The 26,323-nt window shown below is 40.7% G+C and overlaps 1 protein-coding gene across 1 annotated transcript in view; it reads left to right on the top strand.

Annotated features, from left to right (window-relative positions):
• ADARB2 (adenosine deaminase RNA specific B2 (inactive)) overlaps window positions 1-26,323 on the top strand; it is a gene marked incomplete at both ends in the record, with an annotated part of 307,517 nt that overhangs the window by 241,420 nt on the left and 39,774 nt on the right. The window contains 2 exons of the mRNA XM_082754534.1: window positions 7,382-7,496; window positions 23,735-23,903. Of these exons, the coding sequence (XP_082610660.1) occupies window positions 7,382-7,496; window positions 23,735-23,903 (284 nt within the window). The remainder of the gene's footprint in view (window positions 1-7,381; window positions 7,497-23,734; window positions 23,904-26,323) is intronic.

Here is a 26,323-nt window from a genome sequence, read left to right as displayed (position 1 = left end):
ATTTCTCTTTAGATATTTAGCATTGATTAATCTCATTTACAAGATCACATATTTGTACTTATGGACAAATTTACGAGATGATTCAGTATAGCAGAACTCACATCATATCTATCTCTTGCTAAATTTGTCCATCCATCTCCAAATCTTCCAACAAACATTTCTTTTTCCCCATTTCAGACTTAGTATCTGTGAAAAAAATAAATTAAAAAAAAACGTTAAAAAAAAGGTGACATTTGTTCAGTACCCCTTTGACATTCATAAGGACTTAAAAAAAGGACTTAAAGAAGGACTTTAACTAGCCCTCCCATTCATCCTTTGTCCCATCTTAATTTCTGTGTGCATGCTATATCCTCTCAACACTAGTCAGGGCAGTACCTATCATTTTCATAAAGCCATTGGGTTACTGATAAACCCCAAAATTTTTGGGTAGAGAAAGGACTTTTCTATTCCAACTCCCATTCCAGGGTCTTTCAGTGCATTTTTCTCACTCTTTCATCTGCTGCACAGTGTCTGTCTTTAAACTCTGCTTCATACAGCAGCCAGCACAGCGTTGAAATTTAGTAAATGATCACTAATGATATAAATAATGGTGTGGAGGCAAATATGTTCTGTGGGGCCTCGGAAATTAGCAGAGCAATCAGCCTCCAGCCGGGGTGAGAGGAGGAGAGGCAAGCAGCCAGCATATGATGGCTCTGAGCCCATGAGCCCCTTGCACAGTCCAGACAAGACATCCAAGTCAGCCGAGGTCAGCCGAGCCTTTACAAATGCAGAGCAAATTCAGAGCATTTGGTGATTACAGAAATGAGAAATTTATTAGGGTAACACAGCATCACATGTAGCTAAAACTTTGTAATAGGACCATGAACAGCTGAGAGGGTTGGTGAAAGGGATTCTTTTGACTGAATCAATAGGAGCTGTTGATCTTCCCCATCAATCTTGATAAGAAAACCATGAGGATATTCAGTGTCAGAAATGTGTTATTGTTATTGGAGTTTTCATTAGAAGCTCGGTGTGGGAACGCATACCCAGCTGCTGCCTGTGCAGCACGAGCACAGTCCCCTCTGAGGAGCGCGAATGAGGAGACCTCTCTGAGTCAGGATGTACACAGGATATATGAGCACGTCCAGCTGAAATGAAAACATACAGCCAGACAAAATAAAAGCACGTCCATCTAAGATAAAACAAAGCCCATATATGCTGGCCCTGAGGGATAAGCCAGAACCAGACATAATGATCAATACTGTAGGAGTTAAGATCGGAGAGAAATAATTACTGCACATCTCAAGGAAAGGACCACAATGAATTCCTTGGCAATGCCTTGTTCTTTGAGTAATACTCTGTAAATGCCTGTGCATGCTGAAGGAAGGCTGAGTTATGAGGGCTGTGAGTGCCTGCAGCCTCCAGAAGTACCTGCATGACCCTGCTTGGAGGTCTCACTGCTGTTAATGCCATTTGCCTCCTTTGTGAGGAGGGTAAAAATCATCCCCTTTTACCTCTAGAGAAGTGGTACTTGTGGTAAAGCAAAGAGCTTGCACTGAGGCTGCAGGAAGGAGTGAACCCAACCTCCGACCTGCCTCCCTCCCTCCTTCCATGGGCCACCCCTGCCTGCTCTTTCCTCTTGGTCCTGGTTCAACCCTTCCCCATGGACAGGGGGAGCTCCTGGCTACACGAAATTGATGCCAGCAGATGAATGGTGGAGGGCAGCCCACGACCCTCTGCCATTTCTCTTCTCAAGGCTGTCTTGAAGATGATGTAGTACCTGAGAAGAGCCTGACTAATTCATTGGCTCTGGGGTGCAATCTCTTAGTGATGAATCTCCAACTGGCTACGGCAAACTTATTTACAAGCCTGAGAAAAAGTGTGTTGTGTAGCAGCAATTTGCTGTGCACCCTGACCAGGACCAGCACTCCAGGACTGATATTCGCTGTGCTGTTTTCCTCCCTTCCCATTTAGGCACTGAGAGTACTCCACAGGAAAAAATACAAACTCCCACTGTCAAAGAGCGCCTGTTTCCCCCTTGGCCAGTAAACAGAAGTAGGTGTGCATCTCCTTTTATCAGTGAAGGAAGTTGTGAACTTAATTCAACCCAATCCCCATTCATCGTGTTCAACATTTACCCCCAAATGTCAGTAATTTTCTGGAAAATAAAGTACTTGGGAGACAGGAGAAACAGAGCCTTTGGTGATATCTGTATAGTAGAGTATTTCTTCCCATCCATATGCAAATCTAACCTTTTTGATATTTCAACCCCGTAAACCCTAAGACAGGATTTCAATAGAAAATGTTTACTAAAGGCTTTCTCCTTTATAATCTATTGATTTTAATATCCTTACTACTCCTGTTGAATGTCAGTTTTACCCTGAAGACTGCCATTGCAAACTTGAACACATTTAATTATTTATGCCATTTGAAATATTAGTGCTGAGAAATGACTAAAAGTTTTTGATTCTGTAATGGTATGATCTAAAGTTTAATTTTCCTGTGTGAATAACATTGGTAATTTGATATGGTAATCAAGGACAGATGAATTCCTCAGACAACACAGTGCAGTTTTAGTGGTAATGACATCTATTTTTCATTTTTCCAGCCTACTTTTACATGACAAAATATATATATTGTGATATCTCACAGTGTTTCTTCATGTCGGAAATTTTAGTATTGTCTGTTTTCTTTCTTCTGCTAGGCACCTGAACAGGTATCTCTTCCTTTCACCACTGTCAATGGCATTTAGGCAATGTTCATGACCTGAGTGCAAGTAAAAGCAGATTTGGGCTTCAGTGTGGGTCAAGCAGCCTTCTTTGCCTTGCTGCTACCACCTACTCCGTTAGTAAGAATGAGCAAATTTTTGATCTCAAAGACATTGCTACTGAGACAAATATTATTTGTACAGAAAAAAATATAAGTAAGGGCCTATAAAAGCCAAGATTTTGAATGCAGACAAACCAAAGCAGGCCATCTGAAAGAAACACATCGGCTGGAAGGTTAGTCCTTTTGGACAGAGGTGGTTTTTCCTCCCGACATGCTGGGTTGCCCATGCACAGCGCCAAAAGCTGGTGTCGCCAAGCTTGCCCTGCCTGACCACTTGAATTCCCCTCCTTGCAGGCTGAGCCTCATCTGGAGCATCTCTGAGTCAGGCACATTTCCACTGGCTTCAGTGGAGTTTTGGATCAGACCCCAGTTTTCCAAGGAGAAACACTTAAACAAAATTTTCCCCAGGGCCAAGCATTCAGGTGGTGTTCAAGCATCGGTATGAATTTGCAGAGTTCTGACTGTCCACGTTTCTTTTATTTTTTTCTCTTCTGCCCCCAGCTACTATTTCTCTGCTATTACATGTTTCTTCTTTTCCCAAGGAATGTTTCTAGTCTTTTCTTTTTTTTCTTTTCTTTTTTTTTTTCCATCTTCTAAAATCTTCCCTTTTTCTGGTACCAACCTGATAGTTGTTCAGAAGCTGCCAAGATGTATTTGGCTCTTGTATTTACTCCAGATGGAGACTCTTATTCTCACTCATATCTGGCAGTAAGAACTGTGGTATCACCAAATGCAACATTTCTATGAGATTAATTTTTTTGAAGAGTAACAAAAGACTGGTTTCTTTTGTGCATAGTTTGTAAGTTATTCCTCATGGCAGATAACGTCAGCTAACCTGTATCCCAAAGCTCAACTAGGCTCACAATGGTCATCAATAGTGGGATTTTTCTGGTTTATATCCCATCAAGAATGATCACTTGGATGTATATCTTGCAGTAATCTAGGATTATTGATCAAGTGTAAAGCAAAAAAATCTCTAAAATGAAATCTCTTGTTATAAACTGAACAGGGGTAAATGCAGGAACACTTACCCATCATATCTTTCCTGTATGCATTCAGTAGATTTGTAACCCTTTTTGTTTCTGTGCAAACACTGAAGGCCAGTTTAAAGGCTCTAAATAGGAAGAAATGCTTCTGCTGATTTCTGTGGGTGTGACTGGCTCAAGACAAATAGCTTCTCTGGTGTGTGTTAGAGGTGAAGGCAGCACACTACGCATCTTGCAACTTAAGGGCATCAGGAAACCAAACCTACACCCAGCCCCACCACTGGGCCAGCTTTCAGGGCTGCATTATTCAAGACCCTGTGATTACACTGTACTACACATGCCTAAATCCTCAGGTTATCAAACCCCTTACAGGGCTGTCTTGACTTCTTATTTTTCTCCACATAGAACAGACTGCTCTCCTCTGTACTCTGCAATACCCAAAGTTAGGGCTGTATGATTGCCCTTAAGTGACCTCTTGGATAAGACATTATGGTTCTGGTTGTTTTTCCTGCATCCTCCATTTATTCATGTATTCCATTGCTCCTACTGATTTCACTGGCGTCCTTTTAGGCAATGAATTCAAGACAAAAAATATTCGCCTGACTTATTCTAGCTAAGAGGCTTCACATCTAATGGATTTGCTATTCTTTAATGTCCCAGGTCACTCCTTGAGATCAGTGAATGCTGAATTTCTTATCGTCCCTAAATGTTATCTGAAGTCATGTCGTTATTTTGCCTTTAGTGAGTCTCTTTGCATTCTGGCTTTGGAACCTACTGCCAAATGAAGTAAGGAAAGCTCTGACTGTAGGGATTTCTAAATCCAAAGTTAAAAGTTATTTGTTCTATTTAGCATTTTTAAAATGATTCTTTTAGGAATTGTATGTGCCTCTAAGCTAATTAACTCTTAATGAGCGCAAAATGCCCTGGGATGCAGATTTGGAGGGTACTCTAGAAGTGCAGGCATGGATTGAACTGTAATACTGTAGGAGATGAAATTTATGATTTGATTCTTTTTTTTTTTTTTTTTAAATGATGTGCAGATAGTTTTATTTATATGCTCTTTATTTTTTCCCTTTTTTTTTCAAGTCTAAATAAAGCTGATCAGATTTCAGACCACCATATGGGACCCAGTTACATCAGTCCTGCAAATACAGTTTAGTTTTCAGCTATGGATGAAGTCACCCTCCAGTAGGGAAAACAAGTTTGGAAACAAACTTTCATGTTATGAAAGACAGGCAGCGTTCCAGCGCTGAGCACGTAGCCAGAACATCAGGAAATCAGAACACCTGGCTCTGCCCGGCTCTGTGCTATTCCCTTGGACCAGTCCCTCACCCTTTTAGTGCCTGCATTCATTCATCTGTAAAACAGCTATAATTGCATTTATATCACAGGGGTGCCTTGATGCTTGACAAATGAGAATTGACCCAAAATTCATCCTTCAGAAGCACTGTATTAGCAATACCTTGCTCACATGGTGGTTGTGGACAATTAGATTAGAAGAGGTATAAATGCAGTCAAAGTGAAATTCCATTTAGGAACTGTCAAACTGTTCTTGATAATTTTTCTTAGTTTTCATCTAATTCTTGTGTAGAATTTTGTGAGCATCTCACAGATGAGTTTTAATGCCTCTTTCCTTTATTTGCACCAAGCCAGAGCATTTTGTTCTATGTTATATTAAACTGCCTTCCTTATTATGGGAAAATGGTTGGTTCCCAGAGCAACACCTTGGAAAATTGCACTTAGCAAAACAACGAAAAATTATCATGTTGAAAAAATCCTATTCTTTATGAGCAAATCAAGATTATTTGCAAGGATTATCTGTTAAAAAAATATTTAAGGTTTTACGAAAAGACAGTTGCCTAATGTTTTTATGTTTTATTTAATTAGATATTATACATATATTTTCTATAATAATGTTTAAAAATTAAGATGATTTTCTGCAACAAACTGTAGAAACATATGGCGTACAGCCTGCAGAGGTGCTCAGTGGCAGTAGTATTACAGATAATATTTGTGAATTAGAATCTTCTTTCCTCTGAAAAATAGCTGTGTGATCTCCCAGTTTAAGATAACGTGTTTTTGCCAGCATGTTTTTATAGCCATTGACAGTTTAGGGAGGGGAAAAAAAAAAATATATATATATATATGATCTTCTTAAAGACATTTCCTTACTTCTGCATGATGATGGACCTTTCAGGGTGAGGGAGGGAGAATTATCAGCCTCAGCCTCTCAATCAGGGGTGCTCAAGAGGTCCTGCTATACCAGGTGGGCTTAGTCCAACACGAGAAGAACAGGAACTGTTGCTCAGCCAAGCCACAGGCATAGTCACTTGGGACTAACCAGATTACAGAAGGTCTCAAACCAGTACCCCAGAGTAAGCTCTGGCCTCCAAGAGAGGCTCCCAGAAGGATTTGTAGGCATACCATGGTTTCACATTAGAAGTCAGATGGCTCAAATAAGAAAAAAGAAATATATCCTTTGGATCTTTCTTTTTTATGCTTAGACTTGCAAAGCATTTGAAGAACAACTCATGCTCACAAACAGCATTCCTCTGACTTATCTCTAATGTATGCTTGAAAGGCTCTGTGCCAAACAAAGTGCTGAGATTAAGTAAATTAAAAGATACTAAATGTTGCAGGAGGGAAACAGTCCAAGTAGTGGTGCTCTCAGGAGCATCACAGATGTTTTAGGTTCACATTCATCCACATGTAGTCTTCAGAATTCACCTTTTAAACTTTTTGCCCTGCTTGGCTTCAATACCCACCTTCCCGAAGGTGTCCTAGCAGACTGAACTCACTTACGCCTAAGGGTTCAGAGCACATAGTCTGCAGAGCCCAGTCCACAGGAAAATCTGACCTTTCACCAAAGGGACCATGCTGACCCCGCTCAGTAAGAAGTGCAAGCAGAGGTTTCCCTCCCCTCCTTTCTGATGGCAGTCAAGGCAGAAACAAGACAGACCATGGTGCTCCTCTGACAGTATTAAACAGATCATTTTACTCCAGTAGCAGTGCATCATTAAAAACTCACCTTGACTGCAGAAAAAGATGGCCCTTTGATACCTTACTCATAACCCAGGCCTCAGCTCCGCTCTTAGGCTTCAGTGAGGTAATGGAAAATTTCCTTCCTTAGCATTCCTTAACAACAAAAATCCTGAAAATTACTAAACCTTGATGTTGTTGGTACCTAATCCATGTCTAAGTGGTTTTATGGGACATGTGTTCATCTCTTCAGCTCACTACAACAAAATTATTGAAGGTCTAACATAATTTCTGTGAACTGATCCCACAGCAATGACTAGGAGGCTAAAGAAAAGTCAACCTTGAAATCTTTCCACCTTACCACTAATCCCAGTCAATACAGGCCTTCGCTTTAATTCAGTTAATTTGGATTTAGAACCTAACACCAGCCATTTCTGAGGGGGGTGAGGGTAGTCGGCAGAGATACTCCTTTCATCTCTGCTCAGGTAGGTGGCGTCTAATTCTAAAAGGGACTGCTCAGCAGTTGACAGCAGGTGATTAATCTGCAGAAACGCCCAGGTGCTTCAATCAAAGAAAGTGAAAGAATTCTTTCTGACTGTGTCTTTCAGGACTTTGCAGACTCCGTGTACCAAATGGTTACACAGAAGTTCCAGGAGCTGACAGACAATTTCACTTCCATGCATGCACGCCACAAATCTCTTGCAGGAATTGTGATGACCAAAGGTAAGATATCCTCTCATTTATTTTCCTCTGGCATTTTTCATGACTAAGTAATACATTATTTACCTAGTCCGCAGTATTGAAGGATGCCTTTGCTCCCACACAGAAAAAATAAATAGTAATGCAGAGAAAAGACACATTAAATATTTACACCTCAAGTAATTTCACACAAAAAATATTGGCAACAGAGGTAAAGATTTATTCATAACTATGTCCCCCCATTGCTGGGTTTACAGGACAAAATGCAGACCTGTCTTACTTCACATTTCCTAGTAGATGTTTTTTGTGGTTTGTTTGTGGTGTGGGGTTTTCTTTCTTTTTAGTTATCAATAAAAAGCTATATTATTTGTTAATTGCTTATTTTTTTTGTAATCTGGAAATACTGAGTTCTTTTTGTACTATGCCACCATAAACCTTATTTTAGACCAACAGTAAAAGCAAATCTCAACCCTTTTCCTTCCCAAATAAAGGAAACCCAGAGCACATGTAGCTTTAATTCTGCTCTGCTCTGACCATGTAAAGTACTTATCAACAGGGCCATCATTTGATATTGTCTCCAATTAAGATTTACCCAAATGGCACACGCCATACAGAAGTCTTTATCCCTTTGGTGAAACTGTTGCATAAATGGCCTTTACTTCCTTCTGAGCACACCTCAGTTCAGGCACCTCAGTATTTATGAAGATGTCAGCAGCTGAGATGCTGCCGTAAAATCCCTTCTCACTCAGGTGTGTGGTGCAGTGGATTGAGTTTAGAAATGAGAGGATAAGTTCATGGGGGAAGGGTATGTATAATTCATCCAGGCTTGTCTTACTTGTTCCTTTCAACAATTGTACATGTACTAGCTAGATTCAATAGAAACAACTGTGAATATTGTGAGACAACAGGATAGAGACAGAATGATCTGCTGTACGTTTTCCAACCACAGAGCCTAGGTACCATTTTCTGCAGAACAACTTCTTTCTGATGTGGACAGAGTGAGCAATCAGATCCAGAAGTTAGAAGCAGAAAAGCTGACGTAAATACATTTTCAACCTCTGGTTTAAAATGAACTGTTCTCTGGATAAATCTCATGTCATTACAGATCATCTGTTTCCGGTGATTGTTTTATGTATTACTTCAGGACTTGCAATAATGGAGGAGACTTCTATTTCTGATGTGTCATAAAAAGAACATAGTTCAACTTTTAGATACTCATTGTGGAGCCACAAGTTGGTGTCAATGATACTTGTGATTCCCTTCCAGCTCAGGAAATTCTATGACTCTATTATTTTACGGTTATACAAACACTCAACATGGTCTACGAGCCCTAAGGACCCCAGGAGACATATTTAGCACCAAGAAAGAAGAATAAAAGAGACAGTCCCATTGACTGTGGGATGTGAAAGATGTACACTAGGCTCAGCCTACTAGCTGCCTTGTCACAGCCAGGTTTCTTGACCATGGCACTCATCAGATCTAAACAAAGTGCTGTAATTTATTTAGATGAGCTCTTTTCAAGCAGGAGGACCACAACAAAGAAAGTCTAAGCATGTCTTTTAGAAGAGGCTAAGTTACAGGACACAAGAACTTTTGCTTTCCCCAGTTTCTGAGGGGAGTCCTCAGTGTCCCTGTTCATTTTTCTTACACTCAATATGAATTTGTTTGTAAGAATCTCACCTCATTCCTAAGTTTGCTACAGCACCAGCATCCTTTAGACCCAGGTATAAAAGCAAACTTGATGGAGCTGATGCTGTCTCACTGCTCTATCACTGGAGATGCAGACATGGGAAGGACAGTGTAAGACCCCACATCATAGGGAAAGAGGAGTCACCCAAAGGGGTCATAACTTTTAAAACTGCAGCTGCTGAGGGGATGCAGTGCTAGGGGGAGGAAGGAGCATGTCCAGACCCCTGCCAGTCCTTCTGTCCAGCTGGGCCTATCTGTGCATTGTCTTTGGGGAAGAACTGAAAGAGTCCTCCCACTGTTTTTTTAATGAGCCACATGCCTTTAGTAAGATTTTGCACATTTTTTATTTCATATTTATTCTTAGTCAGCATTAAAGAAAAGTATAATTGTTCTTATGTTCATAACCCATTTTTCTCAAGGCTTTTGTTTTAACTCTGAATTCCCTTTTATGAATTTCCCCAATCTGTCAGCCATCCAATTTGTCAATATCTTCCTGGTCTTGTGAAGCCGAAAAAAGAAACTCACAGATATAATGTGATTCATAGAAGATGCAAAGCTAGAAACAGACTCCTTTTCATACATTTTCCAGGAAGATTTGAGTTCCTTCCAGCGTGAGAATGTCTGCCAGCCATGGCAAGACGAATCATTTGCCATTTGTGTCATTTTCTGTACTAAAGTTGTAGCAGTGTGGTCTGCTCCCCACTGTCATCCCCAGAGGGAGCAAGGATCTTGACATGCTCTGTTCAAAGATGGCACAGACAGGTTTTTCACATCAAACACTCAAATAAGTACAGATTTCCCATGTTTTTAACATAGAACTTGGCTGAAAACCCTTAGATCTCTGCAAACAATATACTAATGACATCAATAAAAACAAATCTGGTAATGTCTTGTTGTGTTTGGTATCATACACAACTATTACGGTAAAGAAATTGATTTGTTTTTGCCTTCATTTCAATTTAATGTCATCGTGACTAGAAACAGATTTATCTGTGCTTGTAGAGTTTTCAGACAAAGCTGGTAAAAAGCACATTGTGATTCTGTGATAACTGCTGTTGAGATAATACAGAAATCTCTACAGAGAAAACAGAAGTGTGCTAGATTGGTTTTCTTTTCCTGAACTCTGACATTTTTTCTGCCATTTCAGTTTCCCAGGGAAACCAAAGAGAGCTACATTTGGGCACTGTAATTGACTTATACTGTAGCACCCAGGGCATATTCCAAAGCAGGAAAAAGAAAAAAACTTTAGAAAATTATGTTATTGACTGACTGTGAATGTTCTCAAGTAATAAATTGCCAGTCAGAAAAGCATGTCAGTTCAATGTATTTACATATACTTTGCTCTGAATTTTTATGAAATTTAAAATCTCAATACATTTTTGTGAAAGTAAGTCTTCAAAACATTTGGTTAGTAGATATCAAGATAATCTTTGAAAACCTCTGCCTAGAATTAATACCGAAGAGCAAATTATCACATTGGATACTAGCTGATGTGATGTTATCTGATGTAATATAGTAATTGAATCATAACAATAAATCAAAAACAAACATAACAGATCTGAACTAAATGCTTCAAAACAAAAAGATAGAATGGTTTAAGTAAATTATTTAACAGTTCTCCAGTTGTAATATATTTAATACCTGCCAGTCCTCTAACAGATTCTTCTATCAAAAAAAGATTTGATTTACTCTGGGAAAAAAATGTTTAAAAAGTAAGACACTCCATTCAAATCTTCCATGTATAGCAAGCCATATTCCCACATATCCAAGCAGAATAATATCTTGGAATAAGTGGAATATCTCCAAGAACAATAAGTCTTCTTGCTGTTGTAACATAATATTAATACAAGGACCTACATTTTATTGTGTACGGACTATCCACAGTAGTTCTGACTTCACTGAAGAAATAACCGGTTTACAGCTGGTAAACTATGGTCATTGGTTCACCTGTGCGAAAGACAGTCCAGACCACATCTCATCAACTACACACCATCAGCTCAGAGCACACATATCCATGCATGTGAGGCATGGAGCTAATCTACCTTAGAGCAGTATGTACAATGCTGTGCTTTGTGTTTGTGGCTAAAACACTGCAGATAACACCAATGTTTTGGCTGTTGCTGAACGGTGCTTGCACAGTGTCAAGGCTTTCTCTTTCTTTTCCTGCCCCTTGCAAGTAGGCTGAGGATGGGCAAGAGGCTGGGGGAGACACAGCCAGGGCAGCTGTCCCAAAGATGAAGAATTCAATATTCCATGCCATATGACATTGTACTAAGCAGTAGAAGCTCAGGGAAAGGAGAAGAAAAAGAGAACATTTGGGGTTATGGCAATTTTCTTCCCAAGCAACCATGAGGTGTCATCTCAATCCATGAGTCTTCTGGCCTTCCATTTTATCCCCAACCCACAAGAGAGGAGAGTGAACAAGACACTGGGTGAGTGTTTGGCTGTTGGCCAGGGTCAACCCACCACATATATATTCAGACCTGTGAAATGATCTGAAAATCATTCAGATCATGTATAACAGAATTTTTAAAAATACTGTCTGTATATGGACCTGTGTTTTGGCACAGGTTGTAAAATTCCTGAAAGTGTAGAAGTTCAGACTTATACCTAAATAATTCTAGATGGAGTGTGACAACATATTTTTGCCAAGTTTAAGAACTTTATTCCCCTCTAGGCTCTCCCCACTGGAGCACTAGCTAACACCTACAGAATGATTTATCTCTGCTCTGTCATTTGAGGATGTCAGTCCTCAAACTGAGTCTTGTATCATGCATGTAAATACCATCCAAATTTCCAGATTTCCTGATCTGTACTGGTTGCAGTCAAAAGGGATGTAAATGCATCTCCCATTTATTCGTCCCCTAGGTTCCCTAGAAACTCTTCCAAGACAGGAAGAGGCAGATTTCATTCCATCAAAGGGTTAATTTCTGGATTCCAAAACTGGATCCAGAGTTTTGAAACAAAATCTTAAGATTAGACAATGTAGACATATATATACCTTGTTCGTGATGTTAATGAGGTTTTCCTTGAAATTTCAGCTGTGAGAGTCAAACATGTAACTGAGAAAAATATTGTGCATGAGACTAGATCCTCAGACTTCGGCTTTCTGTTTCATATTCAGATTTTCTAGTTGCTGCTAAGCAGACATATCTTTAAAAAAATCTCAAAAATCCTTAATTCTTCTACTTTTTATATGTCTTGTTTATAGCCTAAGGACCATAGGATCATAGGATTCTTCAACTCAGATGGGACCTGAGGCTCTCAGGACAATATCTGTGATACAAGTGTTTATACCAGCCTTTTTTCCAATGCACCCAGGGACTGTGTTTTATATTTTGAAGCTAGCAATCCTACAGAAAGACAAAGACAGTAGGCACAGTACAGGGAGGAAAGGGCATTGGGAAATGCTGATGACAGGCCACCAAGGGGGACATATTTCATTTCAGTGTGTAGCAATAATAGCTGGACATAGCATTTCTTGCTGTCACAGATTAAGGTAACCAGTTCCCTCTTCTCCTATGTGACTCTGCCTCTCAGACACAAGTTAGACATCTTATTTTGATCCACTGGTCTGCTTTACCATTTTTCTAGTGAAGTTTGCAGGGAGAAATAAATTTATTATTATTAGGGCAGTTAGAACAGTTGGGGGAAAAAAAAAAAAAAAAAAAAAAAAAAAAAAGGCAAACAAGTTGATATTTTCTAACACAGGCCAGCAAACGTGAAACTGCAGCACTCTCATGTACCATCATCCCCAATGCATGAAGTCAGGTTATCTGATGACAGAAGGATGAGCAGCTCTAGCCAGAAGCAGCTCTTTCAGGGCTCAGTGAAGTGCATGGCCCCACCATGGGTCTGGCCCAGCCAGGTCAGGAGGATTTACCAGCACACGGGTAAATCCTCGAGGAGAGAGGGCAGACAGTGCTGCCCATCGGAGCTGGGAGGTTGGAAGCCGCAGTCCAGGGCAGCACCAGGTGGGAGTTAGAAGTGGAACTGCGCATGAAGTGCTGCAATTTAAAGGCTGGTGCAATTCACAGTGTTTATTTATATCCTAACAGAGTTTGTCTTTGCCAGCTCTGAAGAGATATGGGCACACATTTGTGCTCTACATGAAATCACCGGACATGGTGAAGAAAAACTGCCGCTCATTGCAAGGATGATGATTGCTGAGGTTCTTTTTGCTCAAAAACCCTCCCATAATCAGTGTGGACAAAATGAGGCTGCTATTTAAACACTATTTTTCCATTTGTATTTGACAAATCTTAGCAGTTTAAATACTGATAGGAACTTTCTGTCATGCTTTCTGTTAAAAATGAAGCATTAAGAAAGTTCATTCCTTTTCACAGGAGCATGGCATTCATAGAAAAAGGTTATAAGTTGATTTTTCACTTCAATTTTCTCTTTTCTATCCTTTTTTTTTTTTTCAGGCTGACAATCATTTTGATGTTAAAAGCAAACTAGGAGGTCTTTTCAGTTATCTTGTATGAAATAAAGATGAACTGGACAAAAGAGCCCTAAATAGCTATTTCACGCTGTGATAAAAGATGGCAAATTATCATCTATACCTCATGGAACAGATCTTCATAATTGCTAAGTGGAATAACAGAAAAAAAGTAAAGTTGACAATATGTCTCCATGGATCTTTACAGTCATATTAAGATTCATAAAGCCTGACACCTAAGTACAATCAAGAATATTGATGGGCAATTGATTTCTGCTCCTTAGCTTAAATAGGAAGTTGGAAACTGGTAAAATACGGGAGAAAATTCAGGCCCTATGTAGACTATCAATCTGCTCCATCCCCGACTGAATTCAAGTAGCCAAAAAACATTTAGGACAACTGTGATTAAGTAACAGATTAGAAGGGCAGGTGTCTTCAAGAAGAGAGACACAGAATTTAGGGTCTCCAGTCCCATTTGCGCAGTTAGATGGATGCTAAGAGCCACTGAGACTTGGGGTTTCAATAAGATTCCTGACATGGAAAATGGGTGCCCAAGCTGCTGACTTGCTTTTAAAATTCTCATGAAGTCTCTTCAGCTTCTGTTGTTTGCTGTTGTTAAACTTCTTTTGAGGTGGCTCAAACTCATTGGACATTCTTGAGAATATTATCTGCTGCGTACAAGTTCCCATATGATACATCACTACTAGATGACAAGTTTTCCTGAACCATTTTAAAATAAGTAAATACCTACTTAGATAGAAACCACGTATGTAATTCAGTTTCTCAGAAATCGTTTTTTCTCTGGTTAGAAGCCTTAAACCAATCAACTTCTGATTCTCCATAAGTAAGTTTGAACTCCATAAGAGCATCTTTGTTCTGCAGTTGCAACTCTGTTCCTAAATTGTGTGATGTGGAGTCTGGGATCTCTGTGGCCCAAAAGATTTAGGTTTCCAAATTCCAGCAGGTACAAAGGAAGGTCTGAGGTCTTGCAGTTAAAACTGCAGCTCCACCAGGTTCACCTCTTCTTTCGAAACGTGGGTTGTTTTGAAAGGGAAAACACTGCAGTCACTCCCCTAACAGGAGTGACGTTGGGTGTCTCTCCATCTTGTCTGTTACATCCTTGCTGAGGAGCAGAAAATAGCTCAAGATGTACTGACTTAAAGACAGAAAATATAAGGTGGGTCATAGCTGTGTAGCCTGCTGTACTTTCACAAAGTAGGAAAAAAAAAATGTGTGGAAGTTTATCTCAAATATATAATTGGGCCTGGTTATATATTTTACATTAAACAGAAATTAGAAATACATATGCACCAGCTGGATGTACAGAACCAGGGCTTCCCTTTTCAAGGTACAGCCCCTCCCAGCTGCTAACTAACCTGCCTCTGTCCTCTTATCTGTTTGGTAGCACAGATCCAACAAGAACAGGAGAAAATGCCCACAGGTTTGCGAAGGGAATTGAACCCCCGTTGTCCACCTGCTGCATAGGCTGTGGGTGTCTTCAGCTCTTCCTACTGGAGCCTTCTGGGTGGCTCCAGTGGCAAACATCTTCCTCTGCACTGCGCCCACTGGTTGTTCTGGTTTCCATTGCAGAGCACCTAGCTTTTCACAGACCCTGAGCCTTTATCCCAAATCATTGAGAGTCTCTGGACCTTTAGGTTCTTGTTTAAAGGATTTTTCTGATGCCTCTCAAAGTCTGGAGGCATGCGAGGCCCTGGTTGTTTCACACATTGTTGTGTCAGCCTCTAGGTAATAATAATTTATGTAAAACATGGAAAGGAGAAATAGACACTTCTGGTCCATTCCTGATTGTGTGAGGCAAGGAGTTGGAATGTGCAGATTTTTATTCTGCTCTATGAAAAGCCAAACTGGAAACTGTCCCAGTCCCATTACAAACAGTGCATCTGATCCCAAAACCAGGGAGGTTTCTCGGGTGAATAAAGGCTTAGTGACATCAGCCATTGCTTTTACGTTGTGATCCAGTAAAACAGATAGGAAGACTAAAATGCAGGTATACTTAATAAAAATAAGATTTGAGAATAAGGTCCTCTTGTACAAAATCCACATTCAGGATTTCATCATTTCTCACTCCAATTAAGGATCTCACTAGCACATAAGACTGTCAATTTACCTAATGCTTAAATATTAGTGGCTCAGAATTTATTAGAGAAACACAGATATCAGTCAGCAGTGAGGACTTAGCAAGAGAGTGCAATTCAGTCCTGTTTTAAAATTAGGAATTATCTGTAAGCATAACTCTTTTCCTGAGCAGAAAACTGGAGCTCATACTCACTTGAAAGGATTGCCAGATACCATTGATTCTGCTGCTATTAATTTAAGTTAGAAAAAAATCTTGTGGACTTGATATGGGGATGAAGCACTCAGAGGCTTGGACTGTCTGACCCTCCTTCCCTTCCACATTTTGGGAAGGGAAGGGAAGGGAAGGGAAGGGAAGGGAAGGGAAGGGAAGGGAAGGGAAGGGAAGGGAAGGGAAGGGAAGGGAAGGGAAGGGAAGGGAAGGGAAGGGAAGGGAAGGGAAGGGAAGGGAAGGGAAGGGAAGGGAAGGGAAGGGAAGGGAAGGGAAGGGAAGGGAAGGGAAGGGAAGGGAAGGGAAGGGAAGGGAAGGGAAGGGAAGGGAAGGGGACTTGCAAGCACAGCACTGTCTCCTTCCAGGCTCTTCAGATGCAGTTCTGATGGGGTTTATCCTTTCTGTCTGCTAAGGGGAGGAGAGAAATGGACCATGGAAATGAGAACTGGAAGAGACCACTAAGACATCCAGTCCATTTCCCTGCAAGTACAAAATGGCTCCCCGTGGTGCATTCCTGAGTGCATTTTCTGGTCTAGATTTAAATGAATCTATTAGCAATGGAGATTTCAACACTACCTTGGGAAACCACTCTAGTCTAGTAGATCTCATTGTTAATCATTCTCATCAGTTATTCAGGCTGTCTTTGTTTTCTGCAATTTCATCCCAGGTATTCAGTCTTACTGCCCTAAATTGTCCATTTGGTACCCACTCCTCTTTGGTACCCACCTCTTAGCACCCTTCAGGTACATGCGGACACTGACACTACTTTCACAGGCATCACTTAGCAAAGGCTTACACATTTAATTTTTGCACTCTTTCCAGCTGGGTCACTCTCTTCAGCCATTTTTTCCCTGTTTTCTGATTCATCTCCGCTTGGGCAACCTCCTCCCCAGTCTTTTCTGAGCTGGGAAATCGTCTTTGTGAAGGAGACTTACTGGAAAGACCTGCACAGGGGCATCTTGCCAAATGGATTAAGTCCTTTTTCAGGCACCTGAAGATCTGATCGAGCAGTTCAAAACTGCCTGTGTCAGAAAGGAATTTTGCATTTACTTGTACATATCCCGAAGTATTGATGACATTAAAAGAAATCCCTGTACAACTCCAGCATTTCAAAATCTATATTCCATTTACACCCCTAAATATCTTTAACCCTGCTGCTAGCACGTGCTGTACTGCTAATATTAGCTAGCTGTGTGTTTGTCTTTTGTTTGGACTTTGAATGGGGCTGGCAGATAAATGCAGCCAATAGTTAAATGCATGATGTTTATCGTGCCTGCCCCTGCAGGGCTCGAGGGCCTGCCTTGGGGTGGTCATACACCCACAGCACATCCCCAGGGGCAGCTTTTCCAGCGCCAGTGCATTTTCATAGTCTTGACTATCTCCTATTACAAAATTAAAGCCTTTTGAATGATGTAGTGGAGCTGCCAGGGAAGGAGATAACAGAAAATAATACGGGACTTGTCAGTGCTATGTAGCATCAAAAATTTTTCCTTCCCTAAACAAACTAGAAATGGAAACCTGAACTTACTCAGCTACGAGTAGAGAGTATTTAAAAAAAAAAAAAAAAAAAAAAAAAAAAAACAAAAAAAAACCTCCTCTGTGATCAGAGCTCTATTAAGCTGCCTCAAACATTATTCCAAATACACTTTTTTTCAGGTAACAATAGACAATCCTTTTGACTGATTTGTTAAAAAAGGTAAAGATAGAACATAAAATTATTGCTTATCAAAGAGAGAAGCAGCACCATTTAAAATAACATGAAATTGTACCCCATGAATTATTCACGAGGGCTGATGTTACACTATCATTATTTCTGGATTTCCTTTTCACTGAACAGTATTTCGTGTCAGTTGTTTCCAACACAATAAAAGAGGTGGAGTTTTTTTAATTAATCACACCTGATTTTTCTGATTATTTTTCCTAATTTAAAATGAATATATTTCAAGCAGTGAGATGTCTTCACGGTGTCAAGTTGAAAAGAAGACAGATTTCATTATCCCTAGCAGGGTCTAAAACATGCAGCGAAGTAGATACATGCATAGTGACTGGTGTTTCTCTCCGTGTTACGCCAGCTGCTGAGAAATCAAAGTGTGATCCCAGTCATACGCTGGCATTAGCAGTTGCAAGCTCCATCCTGTTCAATGTGAATTAAGCCCACTGAGCTCCACGGAAGTTCTCCAACATACAGCAGGTGTGAGTCAGATTTCATGCCACTGAATACCGTCTTCTGATTGCACGTTAACAGTCAACATCTCTTGCAATTACCCGGTGATTTTGATTTTCCTTTTCCAACACATAAATATGCAGCGCTACAACTTCTTTTTTATGGAAGACCTTAATGATTGTAGCATGCTAGAAGTGAGAGTAACTCTATTAAAGTCAGCTGAAACACCAATTAGGCCAGACAAAACTCTGCCTCTCTGTTTTTATTGGTAGAGCTGTGTCACAAAACAGATCGGTGTAGACAGTTTGCATTTATGGCCACGGCTGAGCTCATCACTGTAGTCTAGAAGATGTTAGCCAGTTCTCCATATCCAACTTATTTGCTGAACAAACTTACATATTTTTTCTTGTTTACTGTCTCTTCTGTCAGCATCTTTCTGAACCATTTACGTTGGAAGCTCTGTGGCTTCAAGACTGATGTTATAGGAGATCAAGTAGAAAAGACAGCATTGTTTGCTTTATTTGCATAGTAGTCCAGCTCAGACAATATGACAATCTATGAATATATTAACATTAACAGAAAAAAATATCCTTAGCTATTATGGGGGGAGGGAAGGGGGAATAAAGATTTACCTCAGAAAGTTCAAACATCAGAAAACAAAATTTTAAAAGGCACCGAATTTGTTTTGTTTTGCTTGCCCTCTCATGATTTGGGAAGTTTTGATTCATGCATGAATGCATGTAATAAGAGAAATCTTACCGCAAGCAGCTGTCTACAGTACAGAAAACTGTACTGCTGCTGGCTGCCTACAGGTCTTCAGAGCTCATGATGAGAAAGTGTCAGTACTGAGGTGTAATTCAGACTATCCAAATGCAAATATCTAAAATAGGCCAGATGAATCACCTCCCAGGAAAGTTTCTCTCCATTGACTGTAAAGAGAGTCCGCAGCAATTAGCCCAGCCACAGACATCTAAACTCTAGTTATCTGGAATAGATGAAATGAATCCCACCGCTGGTGTCAGCAAACTGAAAATGGCCTGTAATGAAACCAATTTGTTTTTTAACTGCTCAGCTATGATCTGGAAGTCTGGAGTATCACTGACATCAAAAAATTTAGTATTAGCAGGGTTGAGGTCCCCCCTAATTGTGAGAGGGGACCCAGCCTTCCTGGCCTTCAGGGGGGCTCAAAGGGGCTCAGACCTCTAGCAGAGCACATAAGGACTTGTCACCTCCCCACACCATAAGACTGGACCTGTCAGCCGAGTGGGTGAGGCATTTATGACTGTATTTTTGTTCTATAACACAACTAATTAATTGGCATCGTTTAGGGGAATAAAAGGGGGAATTAAAATTCCTTTCCTGCTCTCCCAGCTGTCACTGTGAACATGGTGTTAGCTGGTCCCCAGCCTGCACACTGACACAGCTCCCCAGTTCCCTTCCTCTGCTCCATTTCCTTTTCAAATTGAAAACTATTAGGAGGCTTTAGGCAAATAATAGAAACCTAATGCAGGTGCCTGTTATAAATCGTTCACTAGTTACTTTTAACCTAATGTCTTCTCAAACATTACTTCTCGCAAGGCAGCGAAGGAAAGAAATGCTTCAAGAACTCTGACAATCAATGGGTCAGGAGTTAAGGTCACAATAATGTAGCCCATTTCTTCTTGTTTGTCAAATGACTTGAACACGGTGAGAACCCTGGGTCTTTAATCTGAGGTTGGCTTCCCTCAGTAAGAACGTGGATCTTGGCAAGAATAATCCTCCTCTAGGATCATATCCTGACGTACTCCCTGGAGCAGGGAGTGAGGCACAGGGCTGATGGTGACAGGATTAGGTGACAGTGCTAATTTTTTTAGATTTTGCCACACCCAACGCTTTCTTAGGCATAACTTGAAGTTGTGATCTGTCTAGATCTGCCACGTGTTTGAAGTTAAATTAATCAGTGTTTAGGAGGCAGCTTGACTCTCGTAAACAGAAATCCCCTAACAAATCTGAAGTATTCTGAAAACAAAATAAAATAGGAAATAAATATTAACAAGTTAGTAATGACATTTTTATGTAACATAGAGAAATGTACAGAAGTGCCTATTAATTCTGAATCACTGCAGAAAGTATGTAGGCTCAAGATTTGGAAATGCTGCCTAAAATGTCAATGTGTTCAGTTTGTGTTAAAAATTTGGCTGCACTAACTGGGCATCATATACCTTATTCTCACAGACAAGTTCCCCCTATGTTCACTGGAAGTATTATAAAGCATTTGACAAGGGATAAACCTCCAGCTCTATGTACACACTTGAGATAAGGCATGCAAGAGGACAATCTGTTAGCATATATGCCCACGAACACATCAGGCTGTTGGACATATTTCTCATCATGAAGGGTACCCTCACATGCAGTGTTGAATGGTAGTATATTGGTCACAGATCACTTTCCCCATTTGGCTCCCCAGTGAGGTGTAAATATTTCAGAGAGAGTGCATAAGTCATTTACCCCTGTGTTCTGGAGTGCCTCAGTAGTGAGATATCACTCTTGGGTATTTCTGAGCATGGAGGAACATGGATAATATTCTCTGTCGTTGTAAATGGAAAATACATGGAGACTTTTAATGTTTACTGCTCAGACCAGTTCTGCAAATTCTTGGGAACTGTTGCCTACAGCCCCAGGCACCATCAAAGTGATGCTGAGCAAACATGTGCACCTTGCCAGGACTGGCAGACACCCCAGGCTGTGCCCACACACAACTACCTGCTGGGCCCTGTGTCACTGAAAGCCAACATATGGAGCTAATGTCACCCTAAAACAAACATCCCAAGTAGACTTTGTTATCACTGTGCATGTGGACATTGTTATAGCAAATAACATCAGAGACATTCGTACCACAGCTGCATCAACAAGTGCTGGGTGCCTCCGTAAGACTGTTTCATTTGTGAACAAATCTAGACCTCACAGAAGACACTGAACATGCTAATCACCTTGCACTCATGCTAGAAGAGATCATTTATGGAAAAACAAATGTTTGAAATAATGAAAGTTATCACACAGAGCACTGGACTGATGGGAGAGGCGGGGGGTAGGTGAGTAAAGTACCCCCCAGGTGGTGCAGAGACTGATGCACTGACTGTGAGGTGAAGGGGGAGAAGGGGAGGCACATTAGGGGCATACTTCAGAGGGTGAAAGAAGCAGAAAGTCAGGATAAAAAGAGAAAGAAGCAGCTGGTGTCACTGCCCTGAGGAGTATCGATTTGGTCTCCTCAGGTGCAGGATGGCAGAGGGAGGGGTCGTGGGTTTCAGAATCAGGGAACTGCCTCTTGCTGGTTTCCTTCTAGTGTATGGGGGAAAATAAGATTCCATGGACATTTCTGAGTAAATAAAATAGCACCCTCCAACCAAGGAAACCACTATGTACTGTTCAGGAAAGTATAAGCCACTCTTTGAGATGCAGAGCGGGACTCAGACACCTTTGTTGCAGGCAATGCCTCGTGAAATGCTTGGTATTAACCCATGCAAAGGACACAGCTAACTAGACTGACATCAATCTGATCTAAACCCATTATTTTTCTCATGAAGACAGTGCCCTTAAACCACCAAAGCAATTCTTATATACAAGAGCATAAATACCTTTCTTTGTATGGACAGAGCCATTTGTACCTTTTTATCAGGTAATAAAAGCAAGATTCTCTGGGTTTTCGAGACTCTGAGCTCTCCTAATAACAAGAAATGAAACTGCAGACACAGGTATACCATGATGTGCAGTTTGTCACTAAGACCTAAAACAACTTCTGTCTGAGAGTGTCATGACCAAGGCATCAGTTGTGACTAACTGAACTTTTTCACACCACTTATACCTCACCCACAAATGTCACAATGCTGCCATGCCATGATACTACTGAACCTTTTGGACTACGATGTAGCTCTCATATTGGTATAGACATGAGATAATTTTGGAGTCATCTCCTATTATAGATATTAAGCATGGTAACCGCTAGTACCGGTGCTTTGTTGAGATTGAGATGTATCATTAGTTCTGTTTACAAACTGGGACATTATCAGCAACACCAGGCCTTTAAGTTTAAAATACTCATTTCTTCTCTGTTCAGCTGTTTTCTCAGATCAAACCTATAGGTCTTATGAGAGAACATGGCCCCAAGCATGGTGCTTCCTATGCAGAAAAGTCTCTGCATCTTTTTTTTCTGCCACTCAATAGACTTCATCATTAGAAAAATAAAGATTGCTGACTCTATAAAATTATTCCTAAAGCTTTTTTACAGCTAAAATAAGATCACAGAAATAAGAACAAAGCAAGAGCGTGTATGGATTCAGTATTCATTCTCCAGTAAAATGTGTTGAAGTCAGAAGCATTTAGCCCGTGGTGAGATTTTTTTCTACTCACTCTGTGGTGAAAACTATGAGGGCTTCATTTGTTTGCCTAAAGGCAGGCATCTGTTTCCACTGAGTCACCTCTTGTATTTCTATGTGATACAACTGGGGAGGGCACAGAACCACCTGGATACCCCCTCCTCCCTGGAGCAGCAGCCAAAGGTTAAGCAGGACACCAAGGGCATCTCAAGTGACTCTGCATGGGCACACCCAAACTCCAGCAGCCTGGCTTGCTTGTCTGTAAATGTGCTTGCCTACGCACATTGACTTCAATACATATTACTGGAAAATAAATACTGAAATATACACACTTATGTACAGTTGTCAAACACAGTCCTATGCTCTTAGACTGCTTTGTTTTGCCTAGAGGAAGCACCCATCTGCCAGAAAAAAAAAAAAAAACTTTTTTTTTTTTTTTTCCCCCAAGAGCTGCTCCTCTGTTCTTTCTTCTTCAGAGAGATGCATTCTGAAATGTGCTGTTCAGTAGGTAATTTCAGTTTGGGCTCAGTTCATTCTTAGCAATTCTTCCAAATTGTCTGCAGGGCTGAATGAGCTACGTTTCTGGTGAAACCCAGTTCCTGTTGAAGTCTGTGAGCACTTTGCCACTAACTCCAGAGAAATGAGGAATTAATCCTAGAAAGTGTCTATCTGAACCAAGAAAGGCATGTTCTTCAATTGCTATCACTGTTGCCTGGAAAGCCAGTAGACAAATAAAGCTGGTGTCAGAGAGGAACGCTCCACCCCTGGGGGCCACAGTAGAAGAGGCACTGATGTAACTGCTCTTGGAGAAACAAAAAGGAGACTCTACTGAAAATCAGATCTGTTTGTTCTCTGACATTTTAAAGAGCAGCTCTAGAAGTGTTACTTGCATTTTATTTAGCACTTCTAGTGCAACAGCAATGAAAACCAGCATTACAGGGAGTGTGTGTTTCCACCAGAAAATGTCTTCAACAGCTCATAAAAACCTGGCCGTTTATCAGCACTGCAGGAGATATTTATTACCTCTCTACAGCATATGCACTGCTATGATGTAGTTATTGATTTAACAAGTAAACATTGTGGCAAGGTTTTATTTCTGAATTAGCAGGAAGACTGAAATAGAACCCTTATTATTCTAATAACACTGACGTGAGATTCACGTATATTCCAAAGACCATATCAGCAACTCTACAAGCATCCTGTTAGGGCCATCTCAGCTGCCACATCAGTGTGGGCTTTGCGAACTTTAAAAATTATGATATCATACTCACCCCCAGGCAGTTTCAACCACTTTTGTTTTTCTTTCTGCAGGTTTGGACATCAGGCAAGCTCAGGTTATTGTGCTGTCATCGGGTACCAAATGTATAAATGGGGAATACATTAATGACCAAGGGCTTGCGGTCAACGACTGCCATGCAGAAATTGTTGCAAGAAGGGCATTTATTCACTTCCTTTACTCACAGCTGGAGCTACACTTAAGGTAAATGAATTTTGTTGATGCTTAGTGAATGTTATGTGGCCTTCAATGGAACAGATCCATCCTCCAGACATTGGAACTATTTGTTTCTTGATGTTGTTGTTTCTGAGTCTTTGGCTGATGAAGGACCCACATACTGTACTGTACAAAATGAGTGTTAGGTAGTCTAGAGTGATGGGTCATGAGCTCCTTTACTTCAGCTGATTTTCTTTCAGTAGCTATTAGACATGACTCATAAAGTTTGGTTTTATGAAGCCTGATGATTTTGTACAAATCTTTACGTGCAGGCTTATTAACATCACTCACTAACCATAGACTGGAAGGGGGTCATTCTGCTCTCTCTACAGACATTTTTCTGTCTTCCTTGCTGCTGCTGAAATACTTCAAGGAAGTGATTTACTGATCATTAATGCCTTCATTGACTCACTAGAGAACCAGTGAGTGTTAACATTACAGTAAACTTGGTGCCAAAGTGCAAGATGCTATCACTCATTCCTTCTTTATGATGTTCTAAAATGTTATAGCATGTAGAGTTACTATAGAGAAATTATTGTTCCTGTCTTCAGCCAAACCCACCTTGTTACCATTTAAATGATTAATGGGTCATACACTGCCTGGAAGCTGGTAACCAGCAGGGTACCACCAGGGTCTGTCCTGGTACCTTGCTAAGCATTTCCATCAGTGATCTGGAAAAGGTTATGGAGTGCTTCTTCAAAAGCTTTGCAGATGACACCAGGCTGTGGGGAGACCAGTTGACAACCTTGAGGGGCTGGGCTGCCATTCAGAATGGCTGTGGAAATGGGCCAGCAGGAACTTCAACATGAAATTCAATACGGATAAACAAGAAGTTCTGCACTGAGAAGGAAAGAATGACCTGCAACAGCACAGTTTGGGGCAACTCTGCTGAACAGAGATGGGGGGAGTAAGCTGGCGGCCACCTGCATGCAAGCAGGTCCTTGGCCTGTATGGAGAGGCTGAGGGAGCTGGGCCTGGTCAATGTGGGAACAAGATGGCTGACCCAGAAGAACTTATAGGAGGTCAGCAAAAAGGGGGAAATGGGGTCTTTACTGGGGAGCACAATGGGATGATGGCAAACAGGCAAGCACTGGAACAAGAGAATCTCAGTCTGGATATATAAGGACAAACTGTCCACATGGGAATAGGCACACAGTAGAACATGCCACCCAGCAGGGTTCTGCAGTCCCATCTTGGAGGTTTTCAAGACACAACTAGACTCTAGGTAGCCCTGTGCTACCTAGCTAGAGAGCTGAGACTCCTTCCAGTCTGAATCCTATAAATCCTATGATCCTATGAAACCCAAGCAGAAGTGAAGCTGAGGTGGCATTTATTTGTATGGAAGGAACTAAGGAAGGAAGGAAGAAAAGAAATCAAAAGCCCTGAGCTAGAGACCATTCTTCTGCCCTCCATTCTTCTTGGCATTTTCATGGAATTTTAACTGAAGGCCATTAACTGTGGTGAAAAAAAACTGCCTTTGTCTTCAGAAGATTTTGCATCAGGTCACAGGCACAAAGACTGTGTGTTCTTGTGAGTGCCTATGATATTTTTGGCTCCAAAGCAATGCTAATAGAAGTAGTAGTTATTTTCACTTCAGGCTGGGGTTGAAGACAAGAGAGTATATTGAGTAGATGAGCTTGGCTGACAAAGGAGGACAAGAGCCTTGAAGGGTTTAATAAAAAACAATATTCTCCCTATTTCAATCTGAATTGCTTTCAAGTTTACATTAAATTATTATGTTTTCAGCAGTGTAGCAACCCTAGTACTTCCTTTGTGCTACAGTCTCTTGGGAAACAAGTGTTACCACTGTATCTTAAACTATTGTATTGATTCACTTCCCTAACATGTTCAGTCATATTATTATTTTATTTGGATCAATGTTAACAGTCTTTTGTTAAGAGAATCCTCAGCGCAGCACAAGCTTTGTTCACAATAACTTCAAATCACTCCCTGTTCAGCCAAGAGCAGACACAACTGCTTCCCTGACCAGCACATATAATAAAAATCTCAACCAAAAATTGTCAGGTCTAAGCACCTTTGAAAGACAGGGCTGAAGATACTGTCAAATCAGGTTTTGCTTTCTTAAAATCCATGTGGAAGCAAAACTGCATGCTGTAATATATTTTCCAATTACATTACAGTATCTATTGCTGCATTCAGTTTTAGGCCATCATCAGGAGCTTTGTCATGAAAGAGAGTGGGGGTGTTTAAAATTAAATGAAAAATGCATTTACTGAATATTGAAGTCACATTTACCCCTTTTTCTCTATAAAAAGAGGGAACTCCCACTGGTAGGAAAGCCACGTTGTGCTACTGCATAGCTAAAGATGAGGTTTTTAGGACATAGAAAGACAGCTTTTTTAGGACAGATATGTTAACTCAGCTCCACTGGGACTCCCTGTATACTA

The sequence above is a fragment of the Aythya marila genome, assembly GCF_965140915.1.
Source record: "Aythya marila genome assembly, chromosome: 2".
NCBI lineage: Eukaryota > Metazoa > Chordata > Aves > Anseriformes > Anatidae > Aythya > Aythya marila.
Note: the sequence above shows the minus strand (reverse complement) of the source record. Positions and strands in the feature narration are given on the sequence as shown.